Below are 11,145 nucleotides of genomic sequence, written 5' to 3' on the forward strand. Positions count from 1 at the left end.
CGAACCTTTTTTTGTTTGTTTGTTTTTTTGCGGTACGCGGGCCTCTCACCGTTGTGGCCTCTCCCGTTGCGGAGCACAGGCTCCGGACACGCAGGCTCAGCAGCCATGGCTCACGGGCCCAGCCGCTCCGCGGCATGTGGGATCCTCCCAGACCGGGGCACGAACCCGTGTCCCCTGCATCGGCAGGTGGGCTCTCAACCACTGTGCCACCAGGGAGGTCCCCTGAATTATACACTTTAAAAGGGTGAATATTATCTCAAAAAAATTTTAAGTGAATGTCAAAGATAAGCAATGAAGTTTTTCTGACATGAAATGTTAGAAAATTTCTTTATTATTACTCATTAAGCACCAGCTTAATACTGCAGAAATTTCAAACCACCCGTCAACAACTCATTTTCCCCACCCCACAGCCCCAAATTCTTGATAAAGAGCTCTTCAAGTAAAGACACACTCTCTTCTCTCCTCTGTATAAAACTTTACGAAATAAAGGCAAAGAACTGTGTACATCTTGCTGTAACTGCTGCCCACAGCTGTGGAGACAGTGTCTGCCCAAGGCTCCCTTTACTGTCCAGGTCCTGAAAGACTCTTGTTCATGAATTGTCTCTTCACAAAGCAAGTCCACCACTAACAAGAGGGGACAAAACAGAATGATCAGTGGTGGTCAAATCACAATGCAAGTTCAAGGTAAGGTCAGAATATGAATTTACTTAATAACAAAACTTAATATTGGTCTGGCAGCCCTTATATTATATAAACTCTTTGAAGGTACATAAAAAACTTTCTTCCCTTCCTCCCTCCCTTTCTTTTGGAGTGACTCACAGGTTAATCAAAATTACAACAACAAAATAAATGTAATACATTAAAGCTATCTCACACAAAAAAAGCTGTTCTATGGGTTTACAATGCCCCAATGTAAGAATATACAAGCAAAATTTTTTACTACATGCAATTCATTATTCAGTGTGATTCAGTGAACTCCTACTATGTATAAGGCACCAACGTTAAGCAACACTGCAATGCAAAAACTAAAGACCAATGTGTGTAACAGTGGCTACTGGGTAAAAGGTGATTTATCAACTAAATAAACAAAGAAAAGAGTTTTACCTTGCTGGGTTTATCATTCTGAGGGTCAAAAACTTTCTCACAAAGTCTCAGTCCAGTCTCTTGCCTCAGCTGTTGTAAGTAGGCCCTCATCACTTCTAAAATCAAGAGCAGGTAGAACAATAAAAAGCTGTATTTGAGAAAGCATCCCAAATGGGCTGGCTACTGATCTCAACACTGACCTTGGCAATACATTTCAATACCTTCGAACAGGATAAGAAATAGAAACGACAGTTCAAATGGTTTTATAACTATACTCATTTTGGTCCAAAAGATTCTCCACATGTCATGCTTGTTGCCAAGGATCTTTTGTGAGAGTGAGTAGTAAGATAATGTACGGGCTAAAGATTCCACTCTCAATCTGTACACCAGTCAAGGCAAGAAAAGGAGGGGAGTTAAAAAGTCCAGTGGAGAAAATCTTGTGCCATATAGTAAGGTAGAGATGTTGTTCTTACCATCTTCCTGTTTGTTTGCAGGTTTGGCGTAAATTGCATTAAGTGGAAAACCAGGCTCTCCGGGAATGGGAAAATTAGTGATTCCCAGTGTATACATTTCTTTCTCGCCTTGGCTTTTAGAATTGCACTTAAAAAAAAAAAAATTATATACACAAACATATAAGGGAAAAAGGATAGTAATATCCAATTTTCAGTTTTTTATCTAAGTAGCCACGTCTGGGGTTATGTTTTTGGTGCCCTTTTGCAGTCTGGTGAAGCCTGTAGGCCCCTTCTCAGATAAATGTTTTTTTTTTTTCCGGTACGTGGGCCTCTCACTGTTGTGGCCTCTCCCATTGCGTAGCACAGGCTCCGGACGTGCAGGCTCAGTGGCCATGGCTCACGGGCCTAGCCGCTCCGCGGCATGTGGGATCTTCCCGGACCGGGTCACGAACCCGTGTCCCCTGCATCGGAAGGCAGACTCTCAACCACTGCGTCACCAGGGAAGCCCCAGACTAATGTTTTAAATGAATAAGATATTACAGAACTACAAAAGAAACCAATTATAGTGAAATACAATAATTACAATATTAAAATAACAAATTTATGACACAGTCATACATGTGCTTCTTTATTAATGTGCTAAATAACAAGACCCAGCAGTGGGCTTAACAACTAAATTTTGAAGTAGTAATGAATGTAAACAAAATTTCAAAATATCTTCAACTCTAAATGTAATATGAAAATGCTGGGGACTTCCCTGGTGGCACAGTGGTTAAGAATCTGCCTGCCAATGCAGGGGATATGGGTTCGATCCCTGATCCGGGAAGATCCCACATGCCGTGGAGCAACTAAGCCCGTGTGCCACAACTACTGAGCCTGAGCTCCAGAGTCTGCGAGCCACAACTACTGAGCCCACGCACCTAGAGCCCGTGCTCTGCAACAAGAGAAGCCACTGCAGTGAGAAGCCCGTGCACCACAACGAAGAGTAGCCCTTGCTCGCTGCAACTAGAGAAAGCCCACACGCAGCAAGGAAGACCCAACACAGTCAAAAATAAATAAATAAATAAATTTATTTAAAAAGAAAATGCTACAGAAAGTCACAGGTATTGCTAATACTACTGTGGATGCTGCCTACATTAATTATTAAAGTAAATGCAAAATTTCAGTTAGAGATTAGTGAAAAGAAAGATGTAATCTTTTCTCCACTCAAGTTCATGGAACCTTGAATTCTATCCTTGGACCCCAGGTTAAGAACCCTTGAGCCAAGGGCTTAAAAGGGAATTTTTTGGTCAAGATTTCTGTCTTGGGAAAACATATGCAAAGCCTTAAAACACCACTGCCCTTATCTTCTCATTAGTCAACTACAGTGTAAGTTTAGAGATCTACATTCAGATTTTCCAGATTTTCCTCTCAAGTCCACACTCTAAGCCAGAGGAAATATTTTCTACTTGTCCTTAAAGTCTCAACAAGTCTAAATACCTATTAATTTGTGTTCCTGACAAATGATCATCGAAGTTTAATTACCTTTTGGAGTTTCTTTAGACACTCAGAAATGTAGAGAGTTATATATATCAAGGTCCTATCAGCTTCATTCTATGGGAAGAAAACAAAACTTAAAACAGTTCTGATCAAAACCTAATAATTATGTGCAATAAATGAATTCAATCTTTGTCTTTTGATTTATCAACTGAAAACTGTGAAAGCATAGTTACGACAGCATCAAAAATTCCCATTCTCGGGCTTCTCTGGTGGCGCAGAGGTTAAGAGTCCGCCTGCCAATGCAGGGGACACGGGTTCGAGCCCTGGTCCAGGAAGATCCCACATCCTGCGGAGCAGCTACGCCTGTGTGCCACAACTACTGAGCCTGTGCTCTAGTGCCCGTGAGCCACAACTACTGAAGCCCACGTACCTAGAGCCCATGCTCCACGACAAGAGAAGCCACCGCAATGAGGCCCATGCACTGCAACGAAGAGTAGCCCCTGCTCGCCGCAACTAGAGAAAGCCCGTGCGCAGCAATGAAGACCCAATGCACCCAAAAATAATAAAAATAAAATTAATTAATTAAAAATACATAAACTATTTTTTAAAATTCCCATTCTCCGCATGCCATCTTCTCAAGCCCCCTTTCTGTCTGCCCCTGGGGAGGGAGCCACCAGCTTCCACCCTGAGTTTGTGTGGCTGCCCCTGTTTTCCTCAGCTCCCCTCGCCCTTGGGTTCCTGAAGAGTTGTGCCAAAAGCCCCTCATTCTGTGTAGGAAGGAGAGTTAACAAAGCCTCCTGGAAAACCTGAGATGAACCATACGGCTGGCTAATCTTTAAAAACTTTTTCACTTCAGGATCTCTGCCAAGAACAGAAACATTTATGACTCTAAAGGAGGAAGCAATTATTTCACAAGTGACTTGTTCTTGAAGAGCTCCATTAGCCCAACTCTTGACCTAACCCAAAGGAAAAATGTGGAGAAGACAAATGGATGCTAATCAAATGTGGCACATACTTCATGTCAAACTTTACACAGATTTATAAGTTTAAAGAAACAAACTACACTTTTCCCTATTTTTAAGATTATATGATATTTGAGAGAGAATGAAATGTGGCAGAATTTTAATTACAAACGCCACACTTAAGACCATGCATTAGATACAGAAACATCTATAACATCACAGAATGTTTAGACCACAGTTTATAGACCAAGAGTCTACAAATAAAGATTTCACATCCTGCTTGATTCCGAGAGATTAAAGTTTGGCAAGGAGTTGAAGTTCCATATTCTAGAACACTATCAAGAAGATTTATTGACATTCCTTGTAACTTGCTCATAGCAGCATCTCAGAGAACTTCCTTTTCCATTCCCCCCTCCTTTTCTGCCCCCACCCCACTTCTGCCTTCCTCCTGAGCTCACAAGAACTAAGAGCAGAAGGGAAGAAATGGAGGTTGAGGGAAGGGTCCAGGTCATTGAATTTTCTTTATCTCTCCATCTTAGGTCCAGGACATAGAAGTATATTAAAAAAGTAACATAGCATGCAGAATTTTTTGGTTTTGGACTGTCATACAGTAGGTGCTTAATATTGTTGAATAAATATAAATAAGTGTCTAGACCATGGGCTGGTAAATTTCCTCTGTACAGGACCAGATAGCAAGTATTGTAAGCTTTGTGGGCCATAGTCTCTGTCACAACTACTCAACTCAGCTATTGTGGCATGTAAGCAGCCACAGATGATATATAAACAAATGCACGTGGCTATGTTCCAATAAAAGTTTGTTTACAAAAAGAAGTGGTGGGCCAGATTTGGCCCTCATGCTTTAGTTTGCCAACCCATGGTGTAGACCTTGGAGGAAGAATGAGGAACTAACACTGATACAGAATTAGGCACTGTTCTGGATTTTTAAAATCACACAATCTCATTTCATTTAATTTATTCCTTACATCAACCCTGACTGCCAGGTTGATACTATCCCCATCAGAAAACTAAATTAAAGAGTAAAAGCTCTATACAACATTGTAAATCACCTATACTCCAAGAAAAATTTTTAAAAAAAGAGTGAAAGCTCTGTACTTTACCTTAATTTCATAGTTTTTGAAGAAGACATTGGCCTTGAAGTAATAGATAGCTTCATCCACAATATCTGTATCTTTTGCTAAGCAGGACACAAGGGGAATAAGGCAGAAAACATTAGCCAAATGTAAAACATAACTTCTAAAAAAGCTATAAAGAGAGGCTTCCCTGGTGGCGCAGTGGTTAAGAATCCGTCTGCCAACACAGGGGACATGCGTTCGAGCCCTGGTCCAGGAAGATCCCACATCCTGCGGAGCTACTGAGCACATGTGCCACAACTACTGAGCCTGCGCTCTAGGTCCCACGAGCCACAACTACTGAAGTCCGCGTGTCACAGCTACTGAAGCCTGCACGCCTAGAGCCTGTGCTCCGCAACAAGAGAAGCCATTGCAATGAGAAGCCCTCCCACTGCAACGAAGAGTAGCCCCCGCTTGCCGCAACTAGAGAAAGCCTGCGCACAGCAACGAAGACCCAACACAGCCAAAAAGTAAATAAATAAAATAAATGTATAAATAAATAAATAAAAATTAAAAAGCTATCAAGAAAAAAATTATTCAAGCTCAACAGTCAAGGGTTTTGGAGTTTTATAAAATAAGATGAGGGTACTGAAATATAAAGTCTTCAGAAACAATTTCTAGAAAAATAAGCATGATTTATTCTTATAGCTTTATTGTTTTACAAAAATTATACATGCCCATTAGAGAAACTAATTAATCAATATAGAAAAGAAACTTAACTGTCACCCTAATCTCACTACCCAGAAATAACTACTATCAACATTTGGTGAACATCACTCCAGACATTTCTCAATACATTTATAAAAACAGACTGAGACAGTCGATTGGGATTGACATATATACACTAATATGTATAAAATAGATAAGTAATAAGAACCTGCTGTATAAATTAATTAATTAATTAATTAAAAAAAAAAAAAAGACTGAGACAGGGACTTCCCTGGTGGTCCAGTGGCTAAGACTCCATGCTCCCAATGCAGGAGGCCTGGATTTGATCCCTGGTTAGGGAACTAGATCCAACATGCATGCCTCAACTAAAGACCCTGTGTGCTGCAACTAAGACCCGGAGCAGCCAAATAAATAAATTAAAAAAAAAAAAAAAAAAAAAAAGACTGAAACATAGACTAACTTTAATAAAATGCTTTTTAAAAAATACAGAGTACTGAATATAATTTTATTTGACCTTACATACTATAGCTTTAGGTAAAAAACTCTTAACTGTCATTTAGGAACACACTGGGATTCACACATACATCTTTCTTTTTACGAAAACTGACTTCAAATATATTTGTACAAGCTGTTCAGATGGCTAGAGACTGAGAAAAGCCAGAAGTACTGTTGTAACAAAGACAGATCTCATTACAAAATTTCTTTGGCTTTTTTTTGGGTTTTCCTTTTTTTTTTTTTTTAATTTTAAAAAGGTCAAAATCCCAGGGTCTTGATATCCAACAGCTGGTTTCAGCAATGCAGAAATGGTTATTTATATTTCTCATCCCTGACTTCTATCCCTCTCACACAGCAGAAATGCAAAGCAATTCTGAAGTTTTGGTACTCTGAAGAATTTCAACAGAATTCTTTTTTTTTTTTCCCTTCCTTTTTAAAAAAATTTTTTTGGCTTCGCAGCACAGCCTATGGGATCTTAGTTCCCCAACCAGGAATCAAACCCATTCCCCCTGTAGTGGAAGCACGGAATCTTAACCACTGGACCACCAGGGAAGTCCGCAACAGAATTCTAACTCTAGACTTGTGTTCCCTGCAATCTATTTTCTTATCTGCAAAAAGGAAACTTCCTCAGATGATCCAAACAGCGCTTACAAGAGCCAGCTAGTTCTAAATGTCACATTGCAGGGAGGGGGAGGAGGCTAGACTATAGGATTTAGAACCTAGAAGAGTGTTTGGCACATAAAAGGTGTTCAAAAGATATTTGTTGAGGGCTTCCCTGGGGTGGCACAGTGGTTGAGAGCCCGCCTGCCGATGCAGGGGACACGGGTTCATGCCCCGGTCCGGGAGAATCCCACGTGCCACGGAGTGGCTGGGCCCGTGACCCATGGCCGCTGGGCCTGCGCATCTGGAGCCTGTGCCCCGCAACGGGAGAGGCCACAGCAGTGAGAGGCCCGCGTACCGCAAAAAAAAAAAAAAAAAAAAAAAGATATTTGTTGGATGTAAGTAATTAGATTAATGTTAACAGTTACTTAGTCTACAGCACAGGCTTATACTTCTCCATAATTCCAATTCAGTCCTAATCCAGCCCCCAGGGAAGAGTTAAGAAGTCACTTTTTATCTACAGAAATCATGGAGTTCTGGTTTATTGGGGTCCCATTCTCCCTCAAGGGCCCAAGAATTGCAAAGGTGGTAATTAGATTTACTCCATCCTTGGTCAACTGCATCTTCTGATATATAATATGGTATTTTGTAACGATCTGAGAAGAGCTCTGGGCCAACACTGATTCTTATTCTTCCTTTGCACTGTAATTCTTTTACATTATTTTTTCTCTTTTTGGTCTGCTTTTTCCCACTGTTCCTTTTTTTTCATCTCAGAACAAGTAAACAGTGTGGTGACTCACCAAATTTATTAAGTTTACTGAGCTTTCAAATGGTGTTGAAAACAAAATTAAGAGGAAGTCAAGTCAAATAATCTGGCAGAAGAATGGAGACGGGGTCAGTACAAAATTAGTAATCCAAACTATGGTCTTGGAAACCATGAATGGAACTCAGTGCAGGCCTTTCCTGGGTTCAGGGAAACCGTGTCTAATATAATACAAATTACACTGTTGGCAGAACATCTCAGAATGTGTCAGAAGAGTCTCAGATAGCATCTGAAATGAGCAAAGCTTTCTGAACAGGAAAGAAAATGGCTCACCCTCGCAAAAAAAAAAAAAAAAATGAGTACCAAGAAAGAAAGTAAAGATATAACGTTCAAGAAGCAAGAGAAGAAATTAGTAAACAGGATACTTAAGATTGAGGTATTGCTGAAAACTGAGATCCTGAAGAATGGACAAAGAAAGTAGATTTAAATAAGGAAGAGGTTAAAATACATTTTCTTTTTTCCAGCTTGATGACAGAGAAAGGAGGGAGACATGGCGTTCTACAGAAGTAGCAGCATTAGATTAGTTTTTAAGAAATGACAGTGATGATAGGAAGAGTGTCGAGAATTAAGCACATTTCCTCTTCCCTCTCAACAAAATATCCTGGAGAAATTGGCAGCAATAATACAGTTTCTTGTTAAATGCAACATATACTCATTATCTGAAAAGGTCTAGAGCACAATATCCCCCAAGCAAATAGAAAATACAAGAGCAACCTGAGACAGAATTTCCTTGATTTGATAATGTCAGAGGGTTTCATACCAAAATCTGAAAATAATGGAGCTTCGACTTACTCTCTCTAGGGGCGGGTCCTTTGAACTGACTTCTGATAGGCAACAGTGCCATGTTTCCAATGAGTTTTGTGTCAGGGTCCATGAGGGAAGAGTGGTAAGCCTGTAGTGGCAAGCCAGGTAAGAACACAAAAGCAGAAAGAGAGCAAATGTCAGCAGGGCAAACAAGTACATTTCCCTAAAGGAAAAAAAGACTAACTTATCCAAGATTAACTGGCTCATGAAAACTGACTATTAAATTTTGAGAAAATTTGAGGCAAGCTGGTTGCTGAACACAGCCATTATTAAAAATGAAATTATATAAATGTACAATTACATAAATTATATTAAAAACAAAGGTAATAAATACTTGAAATTTATTACTTCCTATTTAAAAAATTTATTTTTAATATGATCTTAAGCTTATTTATGTCTTTTGTATCTTTATGGTGGAAATACTATATAATGAGGTGCTAATGTGCATCTCTTCCAGTTCCACATTCAGTGACACCACATTGGTAACTGGTGGAGTATTTACACTATAGAAATAGGCAAACACTATATAAATCAGGGGTACCCAGCCCCCAGCTGTTGTTAAACCACAACCCAAGCACTGCCTCTTCAGCTCTGCCACTTGCTGGCTTTATGTCTTTTGACCAAGACATCACTTTTCTTCTCTTAGCCTATTTCCAAATTTGTAAAATGAAGAGATACATATTTGCTTTCAGTGGGTGGATGGGAGTTAAAGGAGGAGGGGGAAAAATCATATTTATGAGAGCAATTTATAGGCTGATTTCTAGTTCTGCTTTTTACAAGATGTCTGGCTTTTTGTAAGACAACATGGGCCCCATTCATTTATTCATTCATTCATTCATCAAAAGATTCCTAAGCACCTTCTGTGTGCAAGGCATGCGGATCCAATGGCATGCAAGGCCACTATGGGCTCTGTCCTTGAAGAATTTTCAGGTGAATGGAGAAGACAGACATTAAGTCTGTTTTCTCAAGAGCACCCGGACAGGGGAAGTCCAGGTGCTCTATGTGCAACTGGAATGATGAGCACAAGGCTTTAATGTTCTGGTAAAATCTGGCTTTATCAAGATTTACTAGTGTGCAGCCTTAGGCAAGTTACTTAACTTCTCTGAGCCTCAGTTTCCTCCTCTGCAAAATGAGAAAACAATAACATATCTACTTGATAGAGTCACTGTGAGGATTAAATGGGATAATTTATATAAAGTGTGTAGCTCAGGGCCTGCCTGGAATACATCAGGAGTCAAATGGTGGCTATGAGGTCCATAAAAATACGTATCGATAACTATGGTTTGCTCCTTTTTATTACAGATATGCTTCATCTAAACAAGCCTCTATCCTCTCCTTCACCAGCTATACTGTCTTGTTACCTATCTATTTCCTTCATGGCATTTGTCATTATCTGAAACAATCTCCTTTATTTTATTTGTATTTACATGCCTATTGTCGGTCTCCCCATTAGAATGTAAACTCCTTAAGAACAGTGATTTGTTGGCCTTATTCACTGCTGTCACAGTGCTTGGCATGCAGCAGGTGCTCAGTAATGTTTGTCCTATGAATAATCACATGTTATTGAACCTCTTTTTTCCTCATCTGCAAAATGGAGACCATGATGGTGATAAATCTACTCCAGAGACTGGCTGTCAGAACTTAAGAGCAACCAAACCACCATCAATTTTTACTCCCACTCTGATGCACGCGAAAACAGAAACATCTGGAAACCGGGCGCGGACCTTGAGTCTGCTCTGAGAGCCCTAAACCCAGCGGCGCAGGGGTGGCCGCCACTACCCAGGTGACAGGGGAGGAGTCCGCGAAGTGGGGTCTCACAGATGACAAGCAGCTTAAGAGACCCGCCCCCAGAGGCGGAGGAGGAAGTGGGCCTGCAGGAAAAAAAGCAGAAGCCGGACACTAGACTTGAGATATGAAAAATTAAAAGGGCAGCCCTGGCCTTCGTGGCTCTAGTGAGGCTTTGGGAACCCTGCTGGAGTCGGAGGGAGGCAGAAAGGGCGAGAAAAGGGGTCGGGATTGGAGAGGAAAGGGCAGAAGAACTGAGGCAGTCTCCTCAGCACGCCCGGGATCTCTAGCCCACTTTGCCGCGCCCCGGTCCTCCAAGCCCGGTCTACAGCCCCGGGCCGCCCGAATCCTACAGGGGCCGGCCCGCTCCTCTCGCCTCTCCCCTTCTCAGGCCCCTGCTTTCTCTCTGCCCCCCTCGGCCCGCTCTTCTCAGCGCACCCACGACTTATCGCCACTTTCCCAAATCCCCGCCTTCTCCCAACACCCCCAGCTCGGCCCCTTTACCGGCATCTTAGAGGCGCCCGGGTTTCAACCCCGATGAGAAGGATCTGGCTAGAGCGCGGCGCTTCCGGTCTGGCAGTCCGGGCGGGGTAGGCGGAAGTGAGCCGGAAGGGGAGGGCGGGGGCACGACGCCGCGCTTCCGGCCTTGCTGTTCGCGGCTAGCTGTTGCGGCTGCGCGGATATGAAGGGGCATCAGGGGGCGCCCGAGCCTTAGGCATGGGCTCTGAGTGTCGCGCATGCGTGAGGTGTGGGCAAAAATGGAGATGGATCTCGGGGTTACTGAATCCCAGTGATAAATCACCACCTCCTTTGTTTTTCCTTAAAGATCACCCTTTCAGTGCAGCATTCCTTGGGGCACACTA

The 11,145-nt window shown here is 41.8% G+C and overlaps 1 protein-coding gene across 1 annotated transcript; it reads right to left on the bottom strand.

The window, feature by feature from the left end:
* Positions 1-311: 311 nt before the first annotated feature.
* On the bottom strand, positions 312-10,892 carry ARPC3 (actin related protein 2/3 complex subunit 3). The gene is made up of 7 exons (XM_081253194.1): positions 10,787-10,892; positions 8,486-8,585; positions 5,095-5,171; positions 3,060-3,128; positions 1,557-1,683; positions 1,105-1,199; positions 312-624 (listed from the first exon to the last, which is right to left on the bottom strand). Exons 1-7 carry the CDS (start codon positions 10,790-10,792, stop codon positions 562-564), a joined length of 537 nt encoding a protein of 178 aa, XP_081109320.1. The 5' UTR covers positions 10,793-10,892; the 3' UTR covers positions 312-561.
* Between the last annotated feature and the right edge of the window lie 253 nt (positions 10,893-11,145).

This window comes from Mesoplodon bidens (genome assembly GCF_964165515.1).
Source record: "Mesoplodon bidens genome assembly, chromosome: 13".
In the NCBI taxonomy this organism is placed as follows: domain Eukaryota; kingdom Metazoa; phylum Chordata; class Mammalia; order Artiodactyla; family Ziphiidae; genus Mesoplodon; species Mesoplodon bidens.